Consider the following 22,514-nt stretch of genomic DNA (forward strand, 5'->3'; position numbering starts at 1 on the left):
GATGCTCGCCTCGGCCCTCCCTGATATACCATTCTTCCAGTCCTTTGTCCACTCGGACGTCCGAACTGCCTGCTCACGCGCGTCGAAAACTTAGTGGAACGCCTAAGTTCGGAAGCCCGAGTCCGGCCTTCCGCACCACCAACGACGCTCAACGCGGGGGGGCCACGATGGACGACGTCGCGCCCTCGCCGTTTCCGCAGAAGCGCCTGGCATGCTTCGGCTGCCGCGACAAGAAGGTGGGTAGATGCAGTCCTTTGCCGAATCAAAGCCGAGCTCACATCGAGATGACCAGCTCCGCTGCGAAACCGACCGGGGCGACCGGTGCCAGAGGTGCACGCGCAAGGGCCTGTCCTGCGTGCGGCCCGAGAGCAAGCGCCAGAAGAAGCGTCTCTCGTCCCAAGCATCACCGGAGACGCCGTCAAGCGCTCGGTTCGAGCACCGTCGCCATGTCCGTGCTCTCGGCCGAGACAAAGGCCGCTGGGCGCACCACCACCGCATCGCAGCATTGCAGGATTCAGCACCGGCGCTCGAGCCAGCGGTGCCCGGCGAGAGCGAGGCGGACCTGGCGCCCATCGAGAGCGCTGAGCGGCTGTTCTGGAGCACGCTGAGCCGGCGCAAGGAGAAGACGTCGGGCCTCTTCAGCCCGCGGCTCGACAATGCGCCTTCGCTGGACCCGATCCTCAGCGGCGTCATCGACGATGCCGAGGCCGAGCGCCTCTTTCGGCGTTTCCACGACACCGCTGGCCGCACGCTGGCCTACTTTGACACGGCGCTGTGCACCTTTGGCTACGTGCGGCGCAACTCGCATGCGCTCCTCTGTGCCATGTGCCTCACCGTCGCCCGCGTCGAGCGAGGCTCTGAGACGGTGGCCGAAGCCCTCGAGGCGCACGTCGACCGCGTCGTCCTGCCCGCCGTGCTGCTCCAGGACCTGCGCTCCGTCGAGATTGTCCAGGCGCTCACGATGCTCGCCGCTTTTCAGAAGCCGAGCGACGACGTGCGTGAGGACCGCGCGTGGACGCTGCTGGGCCATGCTGTCCGCGTCGCCTCGGAGCTCAACCTCCAGGCCTCGCTGTACGAGGATGCTGCTCGGTTCCAGCGCCAGGCCGACGAAGCCGATTGCCGCCTCAGAAGGAACGCCGAGAGGTGAGACAGCTGCTACGCGTTGGGGCTCCACGACAGCTGATGTTGAGTATCTACACAGAGCGTGGATCAACCTCTGGCTGCACGAGGTCTCGCTCGCCCAGCACACCGGCCGGCGCTCCGTCGTCGTCGAGCAGCCGCTGGCGTCGGTGTGCCAGCGCTGGCATTTGGCACCGTACGCCTGCGCCGCCGACCGTGCACTGGTGTCGATGGTGGAGCTGCGGACGCTGGCGATGCGCAACCGCCGGCTCCACGACCAGCTCCGCCGCGCTGCGATGCCGACGGACCGCAGCGGCGCCACGGCCTGCTACGTAGAGCGGTGCCGCGCCGACCTGGCTGCGTGGTCGCGCGCATGGCTCGACGACCCGGGCTCGGCGACGATGCCCCGGCTGGAGCTGGCGACGCTGTATGTCGACCACGCGCTGGTGCAGCTCCTGGGTCTCGCCCTGCACCACATGGCGCCCGCAGAGTGGGCTGCCGACATCATCCTGAGCCTGTACGAGGCCTGCCTGGGATATCTCGCCGCCTTCCCACGGCTGCTGCCCCCGGCCAAGCTCGTGCACTGCTACAACTCCTTCTTTGTCGCCGCTTCGTACCAGACGGCCGTGGCGATGCGCCTGGCCGACCTGGCGCCCCGCTTTGGCTTTGTCGACGTGGCCAGAATCCGACGCCTGTGCGACGGTGTGGTCGCCTGCCTCGAGGGCGCTGCTGCTGCCTCGGCCTCGGCCTCGACGGCCGCGCACTCCTATGCGCGCTTCGTCAGGAACATCCTCCAGCCCCAGCGACGATCCGTGTCGCCTTCGAGGCCCACAAACGAGGGTGCAGCGATGGCAATAAACACCCCTTCGCTCACCGCGACCGCGACCACTACCACCACTACCACTGCAGCAACGCCGCTGTTTGACATTGACTCGTCCTCGCTCGGCTTTGAGAATCTCGAGTGGCTCGCGTGGGCCGGTGCCTCGTCGGCGCAGCAGGACGCCCTGCTGGCCGACCTCTTTTCCTTTCGGCAGTAGCCGCCCCCGTCCTGTCACTCTGCACCCACTGTATCTGTACTGTACTCTGATCTAACCACACTGCACACGAATGATGGCGATCTCTATCAATCACTCGCATTTGCACGGACTGAAACTTGAGAAATCATGCCCCGAGTTTCTCGAAGTCTAAATCGACGTGGCCGCCTATCCCCGTTCTCCCGTTGGGCGTCTATCGTCCATCGGGCGCTTCGATTGGAATATTGCCTTTTTTTTCGACGTGGTTCCGCGGAAATGGCCGGCCTCTTGCCTCGTTAGCTGCAGGACAGACCGTGCGCGAGAAAGCTTCGAGCAGACGTATAAAGCATCAAGCCTCGCCCTCGCTCGTCGCCGCAGGAGCCTCTCTGGGGACAAAAGAAACAGGACACGGGGCGCAGACTTGAACAAAACACGAGGAGCAGCACAAGTCTTGACGAGCACACAGCCATGGCGCCCTTTCGACCGCGCATCGCCATTGCTGGCGGCGGGCCCTCGGGCCTGGCGCTGGGCCTGCTGCTGCACCGGCGCGGCATCCCCGCGACCATCTACGACCTGCGCGGCCGCATGGGCGCCGAGGAGCTGGCCAAGCCGTCGGGCATGCTCGACCTGCACGAGGAGTCGGGCCTGGCGGTGATGCGCGAGTGCGGCCTCTGGGACAAGTTCCAGGCGGCCGTGGGAGACTGCTCCGAGGCGATGCGCGTCCTTGACCAGCACGGCACCCTGCTCCACGCCGACGAGGGCGAGCTGGCGTACCGGCCCGAGATCCCACGCAACGCACTGACGAACCTCCTCGTCGAGCACGTGCCTGCGCAGAGCATCCGCTGGCACCACAAGATCCGCGAGGCGTGGAGCGCGCGCAGCGAGGCCACGGGCGCCACCGAGATCACGCTCGACCTCGGCGCGCACGGCAGGGCGACGTACGACTTTGTCGTGGGTGCCGACGGCGCGTGGTCGCGCGTGCGCCGGCTGCTCACCGACGTCGCGCCCTTCTACAGCGGCAACCAGTTTCTCACGGCGACGCTGCGCCACGCCTCGACACGACACCCGCGCCTCGCCGAGCTCAACGGCACCGGCGTCATGACGGCCCTCGGCGGCGGCCACGGCATCCTGGGCCAGCGCGGGACACAGGACTCGATCCGCGTCTATGCCGCTGTGCGCACACCCGACGAGAACTGGGCCACAACGGCGGGCCTGGCCGGCAAGACGGCGGCCGAGGCCAAGGCGGTGCTGCTGCGTACTCAAGACGGGCCCTTTCACAGCTGGGCCGCCCCGCTGCAGGAGCTGCTCGCCACGGCGTGCGACGAGGAGACGCGCGACAACCCCGGCTGCGCAGCCGACATCAAGCCGCTGTACATGCTCCCCGTCGGCCACACGTGGGACCACAGGCCCGGCGTCACCCTCGTCGGCGACGCAGCGCACCTCATGACGCCCTGGGCCGGCGAGGGCGTCAACCTGGCCCTGTGGGACGCCCTCGACCTCTCGCGCGCCCTCGCCGCCGTGTCCGTCGAAGCAGCGGCTCCCGACGCGGCGGCGGCCTGGCAGGCGGCGCTGGAGCCGCACGTGCGCGCATACGAGCAGACGATGTGGGCGCGCGCACGCGAAAAGGCAGCCGAGACGGCCGCCAACATGGACCTCTTTCTCAGCGAGCACGGGGCCCAGGCCGTGGCCGACATGTTCAAGCGCGCAGGCTACGCGTAGGTGTGCATAATGGTAATACCCTTAGTCATCCTTTACCACATCCCCCCCTTTCTGCTGCTGTAATAATTCTATGTCATGCTGTTCATTTTGCTTTTGCTAAGTGCAGGGTAGGCTGGGGTGGACGTGGGGAGTGAGTGAGTGCGTGGCGACGCTGCGACGAGGGCGTGGAGCGCAGCATCAGATAGTCGCCGCTGCTCCTCTTCCATCCCCCGCGGCTATGCATGTCCGGGTGGGTGGGTGGGTGGGGCCCCGCGTCTGCCTGCCCTTCCACATCGCGCTAAGAAAAGAAGAAAGGGAGAGAGCGGCTAGAATATAAGGTTGCTAAAGGGGACGGTGACCTGGGACGATGGACGTTCTGCCTTGCTTGTCTGAGAATGCTTCGACACCGCCTGCCTCTCCTCTTGGCTGCACTCGCCTGGTCGACGGCGCTGGCCATCGCAACTTCGAAAAGCGACGAGTGCGTCGTGGGCGGCGGACATGTGCTCGCCGCACGGGGCTCGCAGACACGGCTCCTCACTGACCCACGGTCGCCCGCGGGTGTTCATCGCGCTGTGGCGTCCTTTGCCAAGGACATCGAGGCTGCCGTACCGGGGGCTCACGTAAGCGTGCGCAACGTCACGTCCGCCCGCGAGGTGACAAGCTACGAAGACGACGGCGGCGGCATTGCGCGTACGATCATCGTGGGCGCGCTCAACGAGGACGGAGGCCTGGCAGGGAGCATTGCCACCGAGAGCGGGACCAACGTGTCGCACATCGAGGGCCAGTGGGAGGCCTGGAGCGTGTCTCCCGCCCGTCTCTCGAGCGGTTCGGAGGTGCTTCTCGTCTCGGGCGCCGACAAGCGCGGCACCATCTACGCCCTCTACACGCTCTCGGAGCAGATGGGCGTCTCGCCGTGGCACTGGTCAGTGTTCTTGTCCTTTTCTTTATTGCTGTGTACCCGGCTCATTCAGACTACCACGCAGGTTCGCCGACGTGGCAACAAGGGAGCAGGCGCAGGTGCATGTGCAGCCCTGCTGGCACCCCTCGCCCACCGTCAAGTACCGCGGCATCTTTCTCAACGACGAGCAGCCGGGGCTGACCAACTGGGCCAACAAGCACTTTGGCACGGGCAGCACCCTCGGCAACAAGGACCCGCTGATGCAGAGCTTCCTTCCCTCGTTTTACGAGCACGTCTTTGATCTGCTTCTCCGGCTTAAAGCTAACATGCTGTGGCCTGCCTTGGTGAGTTGAAGAGCCCTTCACACCACGGCGGCGCTGGCACACTCACACCTAGTTCATCTATCCCAGTGGTCCGACATGTTTGCCGTCGCCGGGCTCGATGCGCTGCCCGCGCGGCCGCTCGCCGGGCCGAACCAGGCCATGGCCGACGCCTTTGGCATCATCTACTCGACGTCGCACCAGGAACCCATGGCGCGCAACACGCCCGAGTGGACCAAGTACGGCACGGGCGAGTGGAACTACACGACCAACAAGGCCGAGCTCGACGCCTTTTGGCGCTACGGTGCCGAGCGGGCTGCCCAGCTCGACACGATCTTCTCCGTGGGCATGCGCGGCGATGGCGACATCCCGCTGCCGGGCGCCAGCGTGCCTTTACTCGAGTCGCTCGTCGCCGAGCAGCGCAAGATCCTCTCGAACGCCCACGGCGGCGCCGACGTGACGACGATCCCGCAGCTGTGGTGCCTGTACAAGGAGGTGCAGAGCTACTACGACGAAGACGGGCTTGCGGTGCCCGACGACGTGACGCTGCTGTGGACCGACGACAACTGGGGCAACCTCCGGCGCGTGCCCTCGGCCAACAACGAGACGGCGCGCGCGGGGGGAAGCGGCCTCTACTACCACTTTGACTACGTGGGCGACCCGCGCAACTACAAGTGGATCTCGACGATCAACTTTGCAAAGACGTGGGAGCAGCTGAGCGTCGCGCAGCAGACGGGCCTCGACCGCATCTTTATCCTCAACGTCGGCGACCTCAAGCCAATCGAGGTGGCCACCCACTACGCACTCGACCTGTCCTACCGCGGCACCGCCTCGGCTGCCATGGCGCCCGACGAGTGGCTCAGGGCGTGGTCCCGCTCGACGTTTCCCGCGCTGCCCGCGGCGGACGTGGCGCGCGTCGTGGCCGGCTACAACATGCTCAACAACCGCATCAAGCCCGAGCTGCTCAATGCGACGACGTGGAGCCTCGCGTGGCACCACGAGGCCGAGGCCGTCGAGGCAGCCTGGGACGAGCTGACGTCGACCGTGGCCCGGCTGCGATCTGAACACACGACCGACGCCGCCTTTGAGCAGCTCGTCGCCTTTCCCACGCTCGCCTCGGCCAACCTCAACAGGCTGTACACGGCTGTGGGGCGCGCGAATCTGCATGCCAGCCAGGCGCGCAACTCGGCCAACCTCTGGGCCGACAGGGCGGCGGACCACTTCCTGCACGATGGCGAGCTCACGGCAGCGTACCACGCGCTGCTGGATGGCAAGTGGGATGGGTATGTTCATTGCATGTGTGATGATTGTCTCTGAATGCGCGCTGATTTCAGCATCAGAATGATGAGCCAGTCGCACATCAACTACGCCTACTGGCAGCAGCCGATGCGCGACACGATGCCACCCGTCGCCAGGGTGCAGACCGACGATGCCTGGCCTGCCGAAGACGGGTACATGCCCTCGTCGTCGCCGGGGCCCCTGCGCGTCACCATCGAGGGCAGCAAGGGCGCCTGGCCCGGCGACAACGTCAACAACTGCGCTCAGGGTGGGTTTGGGAGATAGCAATGTGAATGAAAGACGAGATTGCTGACTGACAAGAGAGTAACAAAAGGCTACAGCTGTCCTCCCCCGTCGCTGCAGCCGATGGATCGGTACGGCGCGCAGAAGCGGTGGATCGACGTGTCGAGCGGGACGTGGCGCGGCGTAAGCTACACCGTGTCGAGCAACGTGTCCTGGCTGACGCCATCGACGAGGTCGGGCCACCTCGCGGGCGATGGCAGCACCGACGCGCGCATCTGGGTCACCGTCGACTGGGACAAGGCGCCCACGAACAATCTCAGCTACGGCGGCATCTCCATCATGCCGGCCAATGGCACGCTCACGAGGACGTCAACCACGACGGTCACGGTGCCCATCGACGGCAGTAGCGTCGAGGGAGGGCCGAAGAGTGGCGGTTTTGTTGAGGGCGACGGCATTGTGGCCATGCCTGCGAGTAACGCGACAAAGGCAAGCAACACCACCGACGCCAGCTGGCTCTCACTGCCCGGGTACGGCCTGACGGGCCAGGCGATGACGGTCATGCCCGCCACGGCGCCCACGTACGAGGTGGGCAAGGGCCCCGCGCTCGTCTTTGACTTCTACAGCAGCGCCTCGGGCCCCGTCAATGTGACGACGTACCTCGGGCCGATTCTCAACTACCGCGCAGGAAACCCGATGACGTACGCGCTGCAGATCGACGACGGCGCACCAGCGACGGTGCAGCCGATCCCGCTGGCCAGCTCGGCGGGCTCGGACCCGCCCGACTGGAACGGCGTCGTGGCGGCGGGCGTGCGGACAAAGACGACGCAGATGTCGCTCGGCAGCAGCACCGGCTGGCACACCCTCACCCTGTGGAGCACGCAGCCGGGCCTCGTCGTCGAGATGGTAGTCATTGGCCAGGCGCCCCTGACCAGCCTGCCCCCGCCGCCTTCCTTCCGGATGGCAGACTGATGGACGGCAATTGCATGTCAATCACTGTTGTAGTAGTGCATAAGAGAAATGGATTCATGAGGCAGACTCCAGCACGAACAATGGGGTGACCCATATGCAGGGACGAGAAAAAGAAAAGCCAAAAAAAAAAAAGTAGCCGTGCTGCGTCACTCTTGTTGATGCGCCTTGCCGTCTCAGCCGTCGTGGTGCGACAGGCAATACTCGAGGTGCCTTACTACGTCTTCGAGCTTTTGGGCATTTGCGTCGACGGTCGACAGCCTGGCCTCAATGTCCGGGAATGATGGCGGCGAGGTACGCAGGGCTCGGAGCGCCAGGCTTCGCGACCCCTTTTCCTTGGCCTGATTGAGGAGCCAGCGTGCATAGGCCTCGTCGCGCTCCCCCTCGACGGCAGCCACGCGCTCCCGGTACGCCTCGACCGCACGGATGGCGACCAGGAAGTCGTCCATGGTAGGCTTCTGCTTTCGCACCAGTGCCCTGAGGTCTGGCACGTCTGCGTCGCCGGCGCTCTTGTCGCCCTCGTCCGGCTCTGTCAGTGCCGTTTCGTCGCCCAGCTCCGAGGGCCTGGCAAAGGGGGAGAAGAGAGGGTCCTTCCTTTGCAGCCTCCTGGACTGGCGGCGCGACGGGCTGCTGCTCCCGCCTTCGTCTGTGCGAGCGCGCTTGGAAGAGCGACTGCCCGTTGACGACGAGGGAGGGCCTACTTCGGCACTGGAATCGTCTTCGTCGTCGTCGACATCCATCGTCACACCCTCGAGGCCGTCCCAGGGAATGCCAACAAAGCGCGGGCGAGTGTCTGGCTGCCCTTGGAGCACGGGCAGGGGGCGCTCGAGGGAGGAGGGCCTCACGAGATCGCGAAAGCCAGAGAGGTGGTCCACCTCACAGAGCTGCAGGCAGTATTCTGCGAGCTCGGCGATGGCTTCTGCCTCGGGGCGCCACTGAAGCGGACGGCCGTCACGGCTCTTGGCATTGTGCGCAGCGACGAGAAGAGCGAAGATTGGGTGCACGGTGAGCCAGAATGGTTCCAAGTACTTCTTGGAATCCACGTCCGCAAAGAGCGTCGGCACCGTCGCATCCTTCTCGGCTTTAAATTCGCGTCTTCGACCGCCGAGCCTGACGAAAAAATCAGTTGGTGGCCGTCCACTGCCAAAACCCCAGAGCAGGTACTGGTACTAGATCACAGAGGAACGACGGATGAGCGACTGGAGGAAAAAGAAGAAAAAAAAAAAAGAGAAAAGAAAAAAGGAAGAATCATTCCCTGACTCACGCGCTTCGTTCCATCCTCGAGCTCGTGCTGACAGCCATTGGCGACCACACTCCAAGGCTCAAAGGTGGGAACATCGAACGTCTCGTCGTTCTCCTTGCTGGCGAGAAAGGTTTCGAGTGAGACGGCCACGTCGACCAGAGTCGCCAGACTGGGTGTCAATGTGAGCCTAAAGGCGGCTCCCGGCTCAAAGCGCTTGTGGAAGCCCAGACTCAAGAAGATGAGGTTGTCGACCGCGCACCTGCGACGGGCTCGCTGCTGTGGTAGATCTCGGAAAGGACCAGTCGAGCGAGACCAGATGTGGAGCTGCTCAAGCAGCCTTTCGCTGTGAGGAAAGACATGGGCGCCCTCAGGGAGAATTTGCCCGCTGAGAGTGCAGCATCGATACGCCTCGTCGCCCTCAACACCTGGCGTCCTAGTGTTGTTGTGCCGGTTAACCAGATCCAGCGTCTCCTCGGTAGAGCTGGCAAACTCGCGCGGGGGTGTATCTTCGCCAAGAAGCACGGGAACCTTGATGTCTCCCAAACGGAGGCGACGCAGCCTGGTAGCGGCAGGTTCGTGTGGCATTGCCATTGTAGTGGTGGTGCGGGCTTTTGTGTTGGCTGTCGTATCTCGTTGAAGCTTTTTATCATCGTCTGCACTGTGTGCTTGTGACGCAAAAGAAAACTTCCCTCAAACCTGGCGTCTCTCGCTTTGCATATTGCAGAGCAAGCAGAGGACCTTGCAGCGGGCAGCTACAACCAGCCTTTGACTAAAAGGCAAGTTGCCAAAAGAGCCACAAGACCATCAAACTTCCTTCCGTGCGTGGCTTGCCTTGTTGTCTCACTGTGACATAACCAGTAAATTAGACTAAAGGAGGCGACATATATTTAGTTGTACAGTACACAGGATCGTATTGTTTGTAGACAGAGATGCGCTTCCGAAGATGCGCTTCCACAATTTCAATTTGTCGCAAAGGCCCTAGTCGGCAAGCTGGGTGTACGTACTCCGCGGCTACTCAAACAGCGACAGGGGGATGCTGGCTGCCAGGGCGCCGTAGCCGGCTGGGTTCATGTGGAGCCCGTCGCCCGAGTCATACTTGCTCGCAATCACGCTGTGGTTTGCCGGGTCGCGCACGACGGCATCAAAGTCGAGCACGGCGTCAAAGTGCTGCGAGGAGCGGATCCAGTCGTTGACCGTCTGCCGGCTGGCTTCGCGGAGCGCGCTGCCGTAGGTGTTGAGGCCAAAGGGCGTAATTGTCGCGCCGTAGATGGTCTTGCCCTGCGCATGAACACGTGTGATGATCTGGTCGTACGCGGCCAGGAGCTGCTTGACCACGGCGTCCTGCGCCGCCGGCGTGGCGTCGGCCGTGCCAATGTCGTTGACGCCCTCAAAGAGAATGACCCAGTGGGCGCCCGTCTGGGCGAGCACGTCGCGGTCGATTCGGCCGAGAGCATTGGGTCCCAGGCCGTCTGCGAGCACGCGGTTGCCGCCGGCCGCCTGGTTGAGGTACGTCACGGCCGTGTCGTGCGGGAAGCGGGCGTAGAACTGGTCGGGCCACCGGTCGTTGCCATTCTCAGTGCTCGCGCGGCCGTCGGTGAGCGAGTCGCCGACGATGACGATCGCACGGCCCTGCTGCTGCTCCACCTCGAGGGCATCGATAAAGTACCTGTGTCCGGAGTCAGTCTCTATCTTTCACACGTGCTGTGAACAGAGACAAGCAGTAGAGGGAGGCGGTCGACTCACCAATGCTCGGTCGTCACGGCGTCGGTCACGTTGCTGCTCCGAGTCTGGTCGCCCGCGGCAATGTAGGTCGTCGTGCGCGAGCCAGGGTGCGAGGTGATGTCGGCGCCCGCCTGGCCGCCGCCGAGGTACATGCTCACCGTCAGATTCTCATTGTTGGCCACATCCATGTGCACCGGGTCGCTGACGACGAGGGCACCGTTGGGCACGGAGAAGGACGTCAGGTTGGAAAAGGTGAGCTGGTGCTGCGACCGCGCCACAATCGACGAGGTGCCGACGGAGCCGTTGAGCGGCCGCGCGAGCCAGGCCGAGGTGATGTCGAGGTTGGAGCCCCCAAAGACGTTTGTGAAGCGCATACGGACACGCCGGGCGCCTCGGCTGACTTTGAATGTCTGCCGCAGCGTGGCGTTGAGGAACTTCACGTCGGAGTTGTTGTAGGGCGCGGGCGGCAAATTCGCCGGCTCGGTGAGCTGGGGCATCGTCGCCCAGCTTGCCAGCCAGCGCGCCCTGCCCGGGGATGAGCTTGCCGCCGCCGCCGACGCCGCTGCTGCGGTCGACGTGACCACGGCAGCAGCAACGACGATGGCGAGAAGCGCAGAACAGAAGACTAGTTGCATAGGGTTGTTTTGTTCTCTGCGTCTACGCGCTCTTGCTCTTGCGAAGAATGGCGCCAAGAGACGCGAGCTCTATTTCTAGCCTCGTTTGCACTCGAATTCCCCACATATCCCCACCCACCCTTGGCGCGCCCCACGCCTTACGACATACGCTCTCGCAGCTCCCCCCCACTCCACCTCCACGGAGACCCACCCCCGCGCCGAAGCATCATGCTGGTCATGGAGGATGATCTTCTCGTCGCGCGTCCCTTCATAAGGGGCGGCCATATACTTGCCACCGTCTCGCAAGACAGCAAGGAACAGCAAGCAAGCCAGACATGAAGACCACACCGCTATCGCTGCTACTCGTCGTCGCTGCAACGCTGGCTGCGGCACCCGCCGCGCTCGGCCGCAGCATCAACATCACCGGCAACGGCGGCTGGGAGGCGGCCCTCGCGCGCGCCAGGCACGCCGTCGCCCAGCTCGACCTCGCGGAAAAGGTCAACCTGACCACGGGCATTGGCTCCGTCGGCCGCTGCGAGGGCACGCTGGGCCGCGTCGACAAGCTCGGCATCCCCGAGCTATGCTTCCAGGACGGGCCGACGGGCGTGCGCGCCAGCGACTTTGTCACCGTCTTTCCCGCCGGCGTCACCACCGCCGCCACATTCAACCGGGACCTGTTTGAGGCGCGCGCCGAGGCCATGGCTGCCGAGTTTCGTGCTAAGGGCATCCACGTGCTCCTGGGCCCCGTCACCGGCGGGCCCCTCGGCCGGTCGCCGTACCAGGGCCGCAACTGGGAGGGCTTTGGTGCCGACCCGTTCCTCGTGGGCGAGGCCGCCTATCGCTCGGTGCGCGGCATCCAGTCGCAGGGCGTCATTGCCACCGCCAAGCACTTTCTCGTCTACGAGCAGGAGACGTTCCGCCAGCTGTACGCCGCCGACGACCCCTGGACGCTGAACCCGGAGAACAACACCGTCAACACCTACTCGGCCAACGTCGACGACCGTACGATGCACGACCTCTACCTGCGCCCGTTCCAGAATGCGGTGCGCGCCGGAGCGGGCTGCATCATGTGCGTCTACAACCAGATCAATGGCACCCAGGGCTGCGAGGCGCCCGCCGTGATTGGCGGCCTGCTCAAGGACGAGCTCGACTTCCAGGGCTTTGTCGTCTCTGACTGGTCCGCCGTCTTCAACACGACGCCCGCCGTCAATGCGGGTGTCGACGTCATCATGCCCGGCGGCGCCACCACGGGCGGCTACCGCAACCAGGTGGGCGGGCCTGCGCTGCTCGAGGCTGTGCGCGACGGCCAAGTGGACGAGGCGCGCGTCGACGACATGGTCACCCGCTTCCTCACCCAGTACTACCTCCGCAACCAGGACAAGGACTACCCTGCGGTGAACTACAAGGACGGGTACATGGGCACGTACCTCAACGGCACCCGCGTCAACGAGCACCGCAACGTGCAGGCGAACCACGCGGCCGTGGCGCGCGACATCAACGAGGAGGCCATCACGGTGGTGTTTAACCACAAGCGCGCGCTCCCGCTGAGCAAGCGCAGCAAGGTCGCCATCTTTGGCTCCGACGCGGCCACGAACCCGTACGGCATCAACGGCTGCGAGGCCTGGATTGGCGCCGGCTCGAACCTGTGCCCGGGCAACCGCACCACCAACGGCACCAACGCCATGGGCTGGGGCTCCGGCGCGGGCTACTTCCCCTACCTCATCGACCCCGCTGCCGGTCTGCAGGAGCACGTGCGCGCCGTCGGCTCCTTTGAGACCAACTTCAACGACTACGACCTGACGGGCGAGAACCTGGCGCAGATTGAGCGCTTTGCCCAGATCTCCGACGTCGCCCTCGTCTTTGTCCAGGCGCGCTCGGGCGAGGACTCGGACCGGACGTCGCTTGCGCTCGAGGCCAACGGCGACGAGCTCATCGCACGTGTCGCCGCGCAGAACAACAACACCATCGTCGTCGCCCACATCGTCGGGCCGACGTACCTGGACGCCGTCTTTGACAACGAAAACGTCTCAGCCCTCGTCCTGCCCCATCTCCCCGGCCAGGAGTCGGGCAACACGCTGGCGAGGGTGCTGTACGGCGACGTGAACCCGTCGGGTAAAGTGCCGTACAGCATCCTGCGCAGGGACGATGCGTCGCACTACCCCAACATCACGCGCCAGAGCGCCGCCGACGGCACCATTCCCGTCGATTTCACCGAGGGCGTCTTTGTCGACTACCGCAAGTTTGACCGCGACGGCGTCACGCCCCTCGTCCACTTTGGCCACGGCGTCTCGTACACGACGTTTGACTTTGGCGCCACGTCGGCCCAGGCGGCCCCGGCCGGCGACTACTACCCCACCGAGGTGCCGTCGTCGTCAAATAAAAAGGCGCCGGGTGGGCCCAACTCGCTGTGGGAGTACGTGGCGACAGTCGAGAGCAGCGTGTCCAACACGGGCAGCCGCGACGGCAAGGAGGTCGCCCAGCTCTATCTCTCGTTCCCCGACTCGGTCAAGGGCGTGCCCAAGAAGCAGTTGGCCGGCTTCGAAAAGGTGCACGTGGCCAAGGGCCAGACGGAAAAGGTCGCCTTCCAGCTGACGAGGCGCGACTTTGCCATCTGGTCCGTCGAGAAGCAGGAGTACGTGGTGCCCGACGGCGAGTACACGGTCCGCGTCGGCGCCAGCGCAGACGACGACCAGCTGCGCTCCTCGGCGAAGCTCACGATGAAAGACGGGCGTGTGTCCTCATGAAGCCAAGTGCGCCTCTTCGGTACTTGAAGAAGAAAAAGAGCATGTCACCCGTCTTGAACAGTAACTGCACATGCCAAGACATCATTTTTAATAGTCCAAAGTCTGAATGCAACATCATCTTGGCCCCAAAGCAGACCAGATGGACCCAGAGATGACCAGATGGACGCAGAGCTGATCGAATTCGATTTGAATGGCTCAGGAAAAGTGGCCCTCAAAGTGATGAAACTCATTCAAATTCGATCAGATGGCAAACCATGGGAACGGGACCATGATCGAGGCCTCCCCCAGTGACGGGATCGACAGACGGGGGCGGCGTACACCATCTCACCCGCCACCGCCCACGGTGAGACGAGGCGGAGGTGGGAGTACATCGCATAGATGTGCTGCGGTCCAGACCCAGCGGCCCCTGCTTGCTCGTGATCGCGCACTACGGTTCCTGACGAGGCCACCCCCGCGCCGAGGAACGGCATCTGGGACCCGGCGGGGCGCGTCGGCACTGGAGCAGCAAGCGCGCCCCTTAGCGCGCGACACGACATGAGCCTAAATCTGCTTAGCTCACCCCCACATGGCCGATGGCATTGAGCCAAAAGCGGGGGAACGGAGTACCCGCCGAGCCCTGGCAAGGCACTCTGCGAGTCGCCACTCAAGGTCAGGTCATGGAAGCATTTACCCTCCAAAATTTGCTCTCTCTCTCTCTCGGAGACTAGCAGTTGCGGGGCACCAGCTCCGGACTAAAGAAGAGCAAGGGTAGCTAGTAATGATAGTGGCTTCGGTGGGGGCGATCGAGTTAGCTCGTCGACTTTTTCGACAGCGTCCGTACCTTGCACCTGGCTGCAGCCGCTGTTGCGCGGCCCCTGCCGAGGATGTGGGCATTTCCCCCGCGTCGAGTTGCCGTGTCCCCTCCCCTCCCCTCCCTGCCGACGTTGACAGGCCACAGTGGTGTATATAACGGCATCTGGCATCTCGTGTGAGAACAGCCTACCTCGTGTCACCCACTCTCTCTTTCCTCTCTCCTCTCTCCTTGCTACGCTCATCAACGAAATGATCACAAAGTCGTCGCAGGCTGGCGGTGTCGAGACGGTGCTGCTGCAGCGCAGGCTGGAGCTGTCGGCCCGGCCAGGCGTCAATGGCCTGCTTGCGAACCCGCGCACCTTTCTCATCGCCCTCTTTGCCTCACTCGGTGGCTGCGTTTATGGCTACAACCAGGGTGAGTCTGTCGCGACACAAAACATCTCTCCCCCCGCAGCACCGTCCCACTGACGGTTCCCTTCGCCACAGGCATGTTTGGTCAGGTGCTCAACATGAAGAGCTTCCAGGCCGCGTCGGGCACCGAGAACATCAGCAACGACAACCCAACGCTGACGTCGTTCTTGACGGCCATCCTCGAGCTCGGCGCCTGGGTCGGTGTCCTGGCCAACGGTATTCTCGCTGACCAGGTCGGCCGAAAGATGTGTGTCGTCATTGCCGTCTTCTTCTTCTCCATCGGTGTCATCGTGCAGGCCTGCACCCACGGCGGCTCCTACACCTACATTCTCGGCGGTCGCTTCGTCACCGGTCTCGGCGTTGGTTCTCTCTCCATGATTGTGCCCCTGTACAACGCCGAGCTCAGCCCGCCCGAGATCCGCGGCGCGCTCGTCTCTCTGCAGCAGCTTGCCATCACCTTTGGTGAGTTTTTTCTCTCTCTCACTCTCTCGCCCACAGATTTCCATGGCTGACAAGCGGATTGACAGGTATCATGATTGCGTACTGGATCACCTACGGCACAAACTTCATTGGCGGCACCGGCGAGGGCCAGTCGAATGCCTCGTGGCTCGTCCCCATCTGCATCCAGCTCGGCCCGGCGCTCATCCTGGGAGCCGGCATCCTCTTTATGCCCCAATCGCCGCGCTGGCTCATGGACGTCGGCCGCGAGGAAGAGTGTCTCTCGACGATTGCTGGGCTGCGCCGCCTCGCGGTGGACCACCCCCTGGTCCAGATGGAGTTCCTCGAGGTCAAGGCACAGAAGCTGTTTGAGACGCGCGTCTCGGAGATGGACAACCCCCAGCTCCAGGACGGCTCGAGGCGGAGCAACTTTATGCTGGGCGTCAAGGGCTACGCCTCGCTCATCTCGTCGCGCTCCAACCTCAAGCGTCTCACCGTCGCCGTGCTCATCATGGTCTTCCAACAGTGGACCGGTGTCAACTTCATCCTGGTGAGACGCAGCCTCCTCGTCGCCGTGAAAGAAAAGTGTGTGCCGTACTGACGGTAATCCTAATTTCCCCTCACGCCACAGTACTACGCGCCATTCATCTTCCAGAAGCTCGGTCTTGGCGGCCAGACGACTTCGCTGCTCGCCTCGGGCGTCGTGGGTGTCGCCATGTTCCTCGCCACGATCCCGGCCGTGCTGTACAGCGACAAGCTCGGCCGAAAGCCGCTCCTCATCACGGGTGCTGCCATGATGGGCATTTGCCACTTTGTCGTTGGCATCATCATTGCACGCGTCAACCCGGACCCAAAAAACCCCATCGGATTCCAGAACCACCCCGCGGCCGGCTGGGTGGCCGTCGTCTTCATCTGGCTCTTTGCCATTGCCTTTGGCTTCAGCTGGGGTCCCTGCGCGTGGGTCCTCGTCGCCGAGGTGTTCCCGCTCGGCCTCCGCGCCAAGGGTGTCTCGATCGGTGCCTCGTCCAACTGGCTCAACAACTTTGCCGTGGGCATGTCCACGTACAACTTTGTCTCGGCAGCCCCCTACGGTGCCTATATCTTCCTTGGCCTCATGTGTGTTCTCGCCGTCGGCTACGTCTGGTTCCTTGTCCCCGAGACCAAGAACAGGACCCTCGATGAAATCGACGAGCTGTTTGGTGACGACAGCGGACGGTCCCAGCTCGAGTCGCAGATGCTTGCTGCGGCGTACCGCGACGTCGGCCTGCTCGAGGTGGCCGGTGTGGAAAAGGAGGCGCCCGTCGTCAGCGCTCTTCCTCACAGTGATCGCTCGCTCCACAGTCACAGCTCTGAAGCAAAGGAGTGACATGGCACCTTCTCTTCTTGTCGCCATGTATTTCGTCACATCTATCAAGCAAAAGCACTATTTCTTTCCTTTCCCCTTTTCATTTTTTCCCGCCACTCTTTATTTTTTTCTCCTCTAACAAAGTGTGAGATTTGTCTGTTTAATTGTTTTTCCCCTGTCAGGAAGTGAGAGATTTGTCGTCTGGATTGCCGGACGAGATTTCGTATCACGGGCAATCCCCATGATATCATGCAGCTTGTCACCGGACCGTGAGCAATTCGCAAGGAATACTGGGCGCAGCCCCCCGCCCAATCCTCAGATCCACATCGCGCCTAACAAATGAATTTGTGGCATTTCGATCGCCGCCAAACGAAAGTAGATTAGAGTCCCTGGCTAGCTTGGCCCAAGTGGTCCGGTGGTCCAGCCTTTCTGTAGAGGCCCAATTTGACCCTGCGACGCGCTCGGACAGAGGCCTCAGTCATCGGGAACGTCATCAATCTTTCTTTCTCTCTAGCTTTGTTGATATTCGCGTTGATATTCGCTGATCACGGGGTGAAGTGGCAGGAACAGGTGGAGACACTCGCAAAAACTTCTGACAACACATGATCAGCGCTCAGTAGTACGAACGGCGTCAGAGGAGACGACAGTAGCACATTGCTCCGGAGGCGGACCCTCCTTTTTGCTGTGCACTTCGAGACCCAGGCCGAGGGGCTGGACCAAAGTCTTAGCATGTCACTGTACGGACGGGACTCAAACGTCTAGCGCCTACAAAGTCCGAGCACGGCAAAGAAAACTTTGTGTGTGAGTAACACCTCCGTCTGGGCATACGGACAAACCCAAATGCAATCTCGCTCGAGATAGAGCGTGTCTGCATGTTTGCCCGCTTCCTTTTTTCCCATCGGTACCGCATTGGCAACGTTGACTTTTCCCTTCGATGCGTCGTCGGTGACGAACCCTCCGCTCTGCCCACAGGGTCGTCACCTCTTGCCAGTTTCCAGGGTCCGGCTCTGGTAAGAGTTTGCCCATGTCCTTCCGAAGTCAGTCAATTTCGACGTGACAAGAAAGCCTGAAGGCACGAACGAGCCAGTCAAGACAGTGTCCGGACTTGGTGGCGGGCGCTCTTCTCGGATCGCCAAGTCTTAAACAAGCAAAGGATTCTTGTGACCGACAACGACGCAGAACTTGCTCCGATATCTGCATTGCTCCGCCATATCACCGCTATCAGTCTGTTCGCCAATGCAACAATCTCTGCGACGACGCGCACCTGGGCTTCGGATTGCCGGCGATCGTTTCGAGTGCATTGCCGTGCTTGGTTCCAGCCCATTCAGCATGGTCTATCTTGCGAGAGGCATTCCTCAAAGCCCAGGTCTTGTCGACTCATTCTCGTCCTCATCGTCGAGTACATCAAGCCAGCACAATCAGTTTGCTATCAAGTGCCTTGATAAAATCTCTTGCGACGACATTCAACGAAACTGTCAAAAGCGCGAGGCTTCTCTCCACGCCACCGTGTCCCATCACCCCTCCGTCGTCACCTTGCTCGAGGTTATCGACCGAGAGGCAGACAAGTATCTTTATCTGGTCCTCGAGCACTGCCCCGACGGCGATCTGTTCAACATGATCGCTATGCAAGAGCGGTACACCACCGCATGGCAGGAAGATACCGGGTCTGCCATCGGCCTCGGTATTGAGCTTGAGCCGGACGGCGCAGACACTCACGAGCAGAGAGAGGGATTGCAGGCTGACCAATACAATGGCAACCATGAGGGACAGCGAGGTCGTCAACATCAGGACGAAGAGAGGGCACGGACCGAGTTGGAAAGCCTTATCAAGCACGTCTTTGCGCAGATCATTGACAGTGTCAAGTACTGCCACAGTCAAGGCATATTCCATCGCGACCTCAAGCCGGAAAATATCCTGTGTCTAGAAGGGGGTACAAAGGTCGTCCTCGCCGACTTTGGGCTGGCGACAAGCGAGACGAGGAGCAAAGACTTGGGTTGTGGCAGTGCCATCTATAAGAGCCCCGACAGCTTTGGCGGCATCGACAACGAAATGTCCGACTACGATACGGCAGCGAACGACGTGTGGGCGCTCGGCGTGTTGCTGATCAACCTCATTTGTCGCCGCAATCCTTGGAAGCAGGCAACGATGTCCGACACGACTTTTCGTGAATATGTGCGGCGCCCCGATGTCCTCTTGGACATTCTGCCCCTCTCGCAACAAATGTACGAGGTTCTCATACGTGTCTTGACCGTGCACGAGGACGAGCGTTGCAGCCTCGACGAACTGGCAAGCATGGTCGACTCTCTCGAGTCGTTTATTGTTCCCGACAAAGTCGAGAGAAGACGGCCCCTGGATGAGCCCAAGAGCGCAAGCATGTCCCCTGATCCGGTGATGAGCTGGAATCGAGGTCGCCGAGAGCAGCAGCGCGAAAGAGCAAATTCCAAGGACCGTCTTTATTCTCGCGGTGCTCGACGAGGCTCCCAGCTCGACATCGAGCAAGCGGCGGAGTTTGTCGAGGAGCGTCTTCAGCCCAGCGGTGAAGTAGGCAATACGTTTCCTCTCATTCCCGTCAGGTTGCACCGCATTAGCTCAGTTGGATCAACAGCAGAGAACTGAGTCTCGGTGCCACAGTCGCCGCCGCACCGAGTGTCCAGCAGTGCTGTACCGCAACAGTGCTTAAGCTGCCACTACATAGTCCTGAGGGGTGTACTGCACACCACAATCGACCTTGGAATACCATAGACGGTCTCTCTCTCTCTCTCTCTCTCTCTCTTCACAGGAAAAAAAAAAATAAAAAGGGCAAAATAAAAAGGTCGCTTCCATTTGACATGTACTTGTACTGTACTGTAGATTACACTATGCAACCACTACCGAGATTGTGCTGAACAGGCGGCCCCCACACCAAGTGCATCGCTCATTCGCCCTACCGCGTGCGATGGAGGTGATACATGAGCTTGAGCCACGCCACCACTGCCAGTAATTCTTTTAAAAGGGAAGATGACCTCTACCAGTGGCACAGCGGCAAAGACGACACTCAAGACACACCAGCGTCAGTTCCCGATGAAAGGAGGTGCTCCCACCAAGTGTCATCGAGCGCAACGAGAGAGTCCAGGACAGTAAAGCCCCTCGAGTCTCTCCAGATGCCGACGCTGCCAAAGTCGGGGCTGAGCCGGCCGTTGCTGTTCCTCTGGACAGGCTGTGAGAGACCGCCTTCGGGTAGCGCAGTCCAGTAGTCGCCCATGCGAGACGGCGCGTCTGCGGTCTCTGAGGCTGCGTTGGGTTGGATGAAAGGCTCAGATACCCTAGGGGTTGGCTGCTGCTCGTGCTGCGACGAGTGACTGTGCCCGACGCCGTACATGTCAACGAGCATGGCCAGACGCTGCCGTGCTTCGTCGCTCAGCGGGTTGGCCTTGCACAAGGGCAGAATGTCGAGGATGCGAAGAATGTCGGGAGCCAATGTCCGCATCTCGTCCATATTCAGCACCGGGGGAAGACTGGTGACTGAAGCGATTGTGGTAGCGGTGCTGGTCGCATATCTTGGCGTGCTGCTGGCCGTCTCGCTGCTCCCGCTGCTAGGGTAGAAGGATGGAGTATCTGGCGTTCGTCCACTTCCTGTTGCGGCTCTGACCTGGCCTAGAGAGGTGCCCGGGCTGCTGAAATCAGGCAGACAATTGATGCGAGCAATGGGTGCGCTGTCGTCTTTGGCGTAGGAGGGTATTTCTCCCCGGAGCCTGCTTGCGCTGAGCAGCGGGATGGCCAGCGTTGTAGCTGCGTTGAAGAAGGCCATGGCCGCCCAGGGCATCTGGACGACCTTGCCACACGACAAGAGCACCCTCATCACGTCGATGGATCGGACAGACTCTCTGGCGTTGCTGAACGCCTCGCGCTGCAGTTGCGTCAGGACGGGCGAGCTGACGTCCGTGATCGACTCCTCCGTTACCCAGGCGCCCAAGAGGGCGTTGAGAATCTGTCGGCAGCCGACATGGATGACAGCTGCTTGACTGGCCCTTCGACAAGCAAAGTAGTCGCTTCCGTCAAGAAAGTCGGGCTCAGCGCAGTCTTTCTGGATGCTGTGCTTCCACCTTTTGATATCGTTGCAGATAACAATCCCCTGATGTAGAAGCGCTTCTCTCCGATGGTCCACCGAACTAGCCTTGCCTTTTTCTTCTTGTCCACGCCAAGCCTTGATGGCTACAATGTGGTCGGAGACGGCCTCGACATGAGCAGAGAGGCTGGTAAAGAGCTTCCCAAGGATGGGGATCTCATCCATCTCGGATTGCTGCTTGAGCCTGAACACGCGAGGGACACTCTTTGTGGGCGCTCGAAATGCTACTGGTCTCTGCTCCTCGCCATTGACCAGGCGGTTGCCTGGTGGCGCAGCACGAAAAGGCGCCCCAAGACTCGTGCAGAACCATTGAGGATGCTCGACGTTGATCTTGGCTTTGCGAATCGGACTAGAGCTGCCTTGGTCGGTGTACATGCCGACCCATCTACACATTGAAGTAAGTTAGCAAAGCGATAGCTGAGATTCACATAGCAAGGCCGCCCACGCACCTGTCCCAGCTGACAAAACGCCACATCAATCGCCGAGCGAATTCGGTTTCCAGGTCGTTCAGACCTTGCCATAGCACAGTGCTCTCGTCCGTGAGACCAGTCAATTGGATCAGTTGATGGGTGTAGTCTCTGACGAGTGGCCAGTCTTCTGGCTTGCGATGGCCTGCGCTGGGCAGATAGTCGAGGATGAGAGCGAGGACGAAGAGCTCGTTAAGGTAATAGCGGGGCGAGAGAGACAATGTCGCCATGCCAGTAAAGTTATGCCTCGCATTCTCTCGCTGAGTCGAAACGTGGGCAAAGACATGGTTGATCAGCGTGACATGAAGCGATCCCAGATGGGCGGCCGTCGAGTAGTATATGTGGGGGCCTTCGTTGAGCAGCAGAGCAGCGACGGCGAGTGAAGCGACGAGCACGACGCTTTCCGACTGTGTCACACGCCCTCCATGGACGAAGCGGCACCAGATGGGATGAAGCCACTGAGCACTGATGTTAGTCACCATCCAGTCGGCCTGTGGAGAGGAGATAGACCATGTGTCAGACTCAGAGGCGCGAGCTTCGCACAGTACTGTACATTCGACTGGCTCACCTCTTGCAGGAGGTAGTCGAAGAGAGTCTCGCAATCGCTTTGGCAGGGCAGAATCGCAAGGAGATCTTCCAGACGCTCAAGTCGATCAGGAAGAGGAAGGGAGGCGGCCGTGTGCAACGTGGAATGTGACCAGGGACATTCCGAGGCTTCTGCCGACGAAGTGTTCGCATGAGATCTGACTAGATCCTCGAGGCGGCCAAGGCCTCGACGAAGATTCTCAATCTCTGCAAACGATGCCGATGCCGATGACGACGTGGTGCTCCGCTCGTCGTCTTGGGAAGACGGTCGGGGCCTCTTGTGGGCGTGGAGGCGATTGCGAGGGCGAACAGCTCTAGCGGAGCCTGAGGGCGTCGGGCTCGAGGACGCTTCGGGGAATTCGCAGCTGTGGGCAGTACCTCGGAGGACGCAAGAAGAGCATGGCTGGCCCGGAGAGGACACCGTCAATCGCTGCAGCATGGCCAGAGAGGAGGAAAGGGACGATCGCTTCCGCTCACCATCCCTTCGTCGCATTTTGACTTTCTCTTGTGGCT

At 61.8% G+C, this 22,514-nt stretch overlaps 9 protein-coding genes across 9 annotated transcripts; 6 read left to right on the top strand and 3 right to left on the bottom strand.

Annotated features, from left to right (window-relative positions):
• Nucleotides 1-147: 147 nt before the first annotated feature.
• Nucleotides 148-2,235, top strand: FA10DRAFT_304032 (hypothetical protein). Its single transcript, XM_025525306.1, has 3 exons — nucleotides 148-236; nucleotides 293-1,143; nucleotides 1,202-2,235. The coding sequence occupies exons 1-3, from the start codon at nucleotides 168-170 to the stop codon at nucleotides 2,154-2,156; spliced, it is 1,875 nt and encodes a 624-aa protein (XP_025375171.1). The 5' UTR covers nucleotides 148-167; the 3' UTR covers nucleotides 2,157-2,235.
• A 143-nt stretch (nucleotides 2,236-2,378) lies between these two features.
• On the top strand, nucleotides 2,379-3,934 carry FA10DRAFT_181355 (salicylate hydroxylase). The gene has a single exon (XM_025518299.1). The coding sequence runs from the start codon at nucleotides 2,601-2,603 to the stop codon at nucleotides 3,849-3,851; it is 1,251 nt and encodes a 416-aa protein (XP_025375172.1). The 5' UTR covers nucleotides 2,379-2,600; the 3' UTR covers nucleotides 3,852-3,934.
• Nucleotides 3,935-4,225: 291 nt separating this feature from the next.
• On the top strand, nucleotides 4,226-7,538 carry FA10DRAFT_304034 (hypothetical protein; the record flags this gene model as incomplete). Its single annotated transcript, XM_025525307.1, has 5 exons — nucleotides 4,226-4,752; nucleotides 4,814-5,072; nucleotides 5,139-6,331; nucleotides 6,389-6,594; nucleotides 6,661-7,538. The coding sequence occupies 5 exons, from the start codon at nucleotides 4,226-4,228 to the stop codon at nucleotides 7,536-7,538; spliced, it is 3,063 nt and encodes a 1,020-aa protein (XP_025375173.1).
• Nucleotides 7,539-7,676: 138 nt separating this feature from the next.
• On the bottom strand, nucleotides 7,677-9,541 carry FA10DRAFT_304035 (hypothetical protein). Its single transcript, XM_025525308.1, has 2 exons — nucleotides 8,800-9,541; nucleotides 7,677-8,704 (listed from the first exon to the last, which is right to left on the bottom strand). Exons 1-2 carry the CDS (start codon nucleotides 9,367-9,369, stop codon nucleotides 7,712-7,714), a joined length of 1,563 nt encoding a protein of 520 aa, XP_025375174.1. The 5' UTR covers nucleotides 9,370-9,541; the 3' UTR covers nucleotides 7,677-7,711.
• Nucleotides 9,542-9,631: 90 nt separating this feature from the next.
• FA10DRAFT_281475 (extracellular GDSL-like lipase/acylhydrolase) lies at nucleotides 9,632-11,026 on the bottom strand. Its single transcript, XM_025523695.1, has 2 exons — nucleotides 10,522-11,026; nucleotides 9,632-10,444 (listed from the first exon to the last, which is right to left on the bottom strand). The coding sequence occupies exons 1-2, from the start codon at nucleotides 10,995-10,997 to the stop codon at nucleotides 9,790-9,792; spliced, it is 1,131 nt and encodes a 376-aa protein (XP_025375175.1). The 5' UTR covers nucleotides 10,998-11,026; the 3' UTR covers nucleotides 9,632-9,789.
• Nucleotides 11,027-11,311: 285 nt separating this feature from the next.
• On the top strand, nucleotides 11,312-13,928 carry FA10DRAFT_281476 (hypothetical protein). The gene has a single exon (XM_025523696.1). It carries the CDS (start codon nucleotides 11,450-11,452, stop codon nucleotides 13,856-13,858), a length of 2,409 nt encoding a protein of 802 aa, XP_025375176.1. The 5' UTR covers nucleotides 11,312-11,449; the 3' UTR covers nucleotides 13,859-13,928.
• A 567-nt stretch (nucleotides 13,929-14,495) lies between these two features.
• FA10DRAFT_255666 (general substrate transporter) lies at nucleotides 14,496-16,865 on the top strand (the record flags this gene model as incomplete). The annotated part of the gene is made up of 4 exons (XM_025519776.1): nucleotides 14,496-15,065; nucleotides 15,137-15,523; nucleotides 15,589-16,049; nucleotides 16,131-16,865. The coding sequence occupies exons 1-4, from the start codon at nucleotides 14,900-14,902 to the stop codon at nucleotides 16,863-16,865; spliced, it is 1,749 nt and encodes a 582-aa protein (XP_025375177.1). The 5' UTR covers nucleotides 14,496-14,899.
• A 1,009-nt stretch (nucleotides 16,866-17,874) lies between these two features.
• FA10DRAFT_181415 (kinase-like protein) lies at nucleotides 17,875-19,546 on the top strand. Its single transcript, XM_025518300.1, has one exon. The coding sequence runs from the start codon at nucleotides 18,081-18,083 to the stop codon at nucleotides 19,458-19,460; it is 1,380 nt and encodes a 459-aa protein (XP_025375178.1). The 5' UTR covers nucleotides 17,875-18,080; the 3' UTR covers nucleotides 19,461-19,546.
• A 95-nt stretch (nucleotides 19,547-19,641) lies between these two features.
• FA10DRAFT_269232 (hypothetical protein) lies at nucleotides 19,642-22,513 on the bottom strand. Its single transcript, XM_025522671.1, has 3 exons — nucleotides 21,985-22,513; nucleotides 21,399-21,907; nucleotides 19,642-21,334 (listed from the first exon to the last, which is right to left on the bottom strand). The coding sequence occupies exons 1-3, from the start codon at nucleotides 22,438-22,440 to the stop codon at nucleotides 19,879-19,881; spliced, it is 2,421 nt and encodes an 806-aa protein (XP_025375179.1). The 5' UTR covers nucleotides 22,441-22,513; the 3' UTR covers nucleotides 19,642-19,878.
• Between the last annotated feature and the right edge of the window lies 1 nt (nucleotide 22,514).

Source organism: Acaromyces ingoldii (genome assembly GCF_003144295.1).
Source record: "Acaromyces ingoldii strain MCA 4198 unplaced genomic scaffold FA10scaffold_6, whole genome shotgun sequence".
NCBI classification, from domain to species: Eukaryota; Fungi; Basidiomycota; class Exobasidiomycetes; order Exobasidiales; family Cryptobasidiaceae; genus Acaromyces; species Acaromyces ingoldii.

Coding starts and splice junctions, on each gene's coding strand:
- FA10DRAFT_304032 (XM_025525306.1), top strand. CDS start 168: ATGGACGACGTCGCGCCCTCGCCGTTTCCGCAGAAGCGCCTGGCATGC. Junction 237..292: donor TCGGCTGCCGCGACAAGAAG/GTGGGTAGATGC, acceptor CGAGATGACCAG/CTCCGCTGCGAAACCGACCG. Junction 1,144..1,201: donor CTCAGAAGGAACGCCGAGAG/GTGAGACAGCTG, acceptor GTATCTACACAG/AGCGTGGATCAACCTCTGGC.
- FA10DRAFT_181355 (XM_025518299.1), top strand. CDS start 2,601: ATGGCGCCCTTTCGACCGCGCATCGCCATTGCTGGCGGCGGGCCCTCG.
- FA10DRAFT_304035 (XM_025525308.1), bottom strand. CDS start 9,369: ATGGCAATGCCACACGAACCTGCCGCTACCAGGCTGCGTCGCCTCCGT. Junction 8,705..8,799: donor TCGAGGATGGAACGAAGCGC/GTGAGTCAGGGA, acceptor TCTGTGATCTAG/TACCAGTACCTGCTCTGGGG.
- FA10DRAFT_281475 (XM_025523695.1), bottom strand. CDS start 10,997: ATGCCCCAGCTCACCGAGCCGGCGAATTTGCCGCCCGCGCCCTACAAC. Junction 10,445..10,521: donor GCCGTGACGACCGAGCATTG/GTGAGTCGACCG, acceptor CTCCGGACACAG/GTACTTTATCGATGCCCTCG.
- FA10DRAFT_281476 (XM_025523696.1), top strand. CDS start 11,450: ATGAAGACCACACCGCTATCGCTGCTACTCGTCGTCGCTGCAACGCTG.
- FA10DRAFT_181415 (XM_025518300.1), top strand. CDS start 18,081: ATGCAACAATCTCTGCGACGACGCGCACCTGGGCTTCGGATTGCCGGC.
- FA10DRAFT_269232 (XM_025522671.1), bottom strand. CDS start 22,440: ATGCTGCAGCGATTGACGGTGTCCTCTCCGGGCCAGCCATGCTCTTCT. Junction 21,908..21,984: donor TCGACTACCTCCTGCAAGAG/GTGAGCCAGTCG, acceptor TCCTCTCCACAG/GCCGACTGGATGGTGACTAA. Junction 21,335..21,398: donor CGTTTTGTCAGCTGGGACAG/GTGCGTGGGCGG, acceptor TTCAATGTGTAG/ATGGGTCGGCATGTACACCG.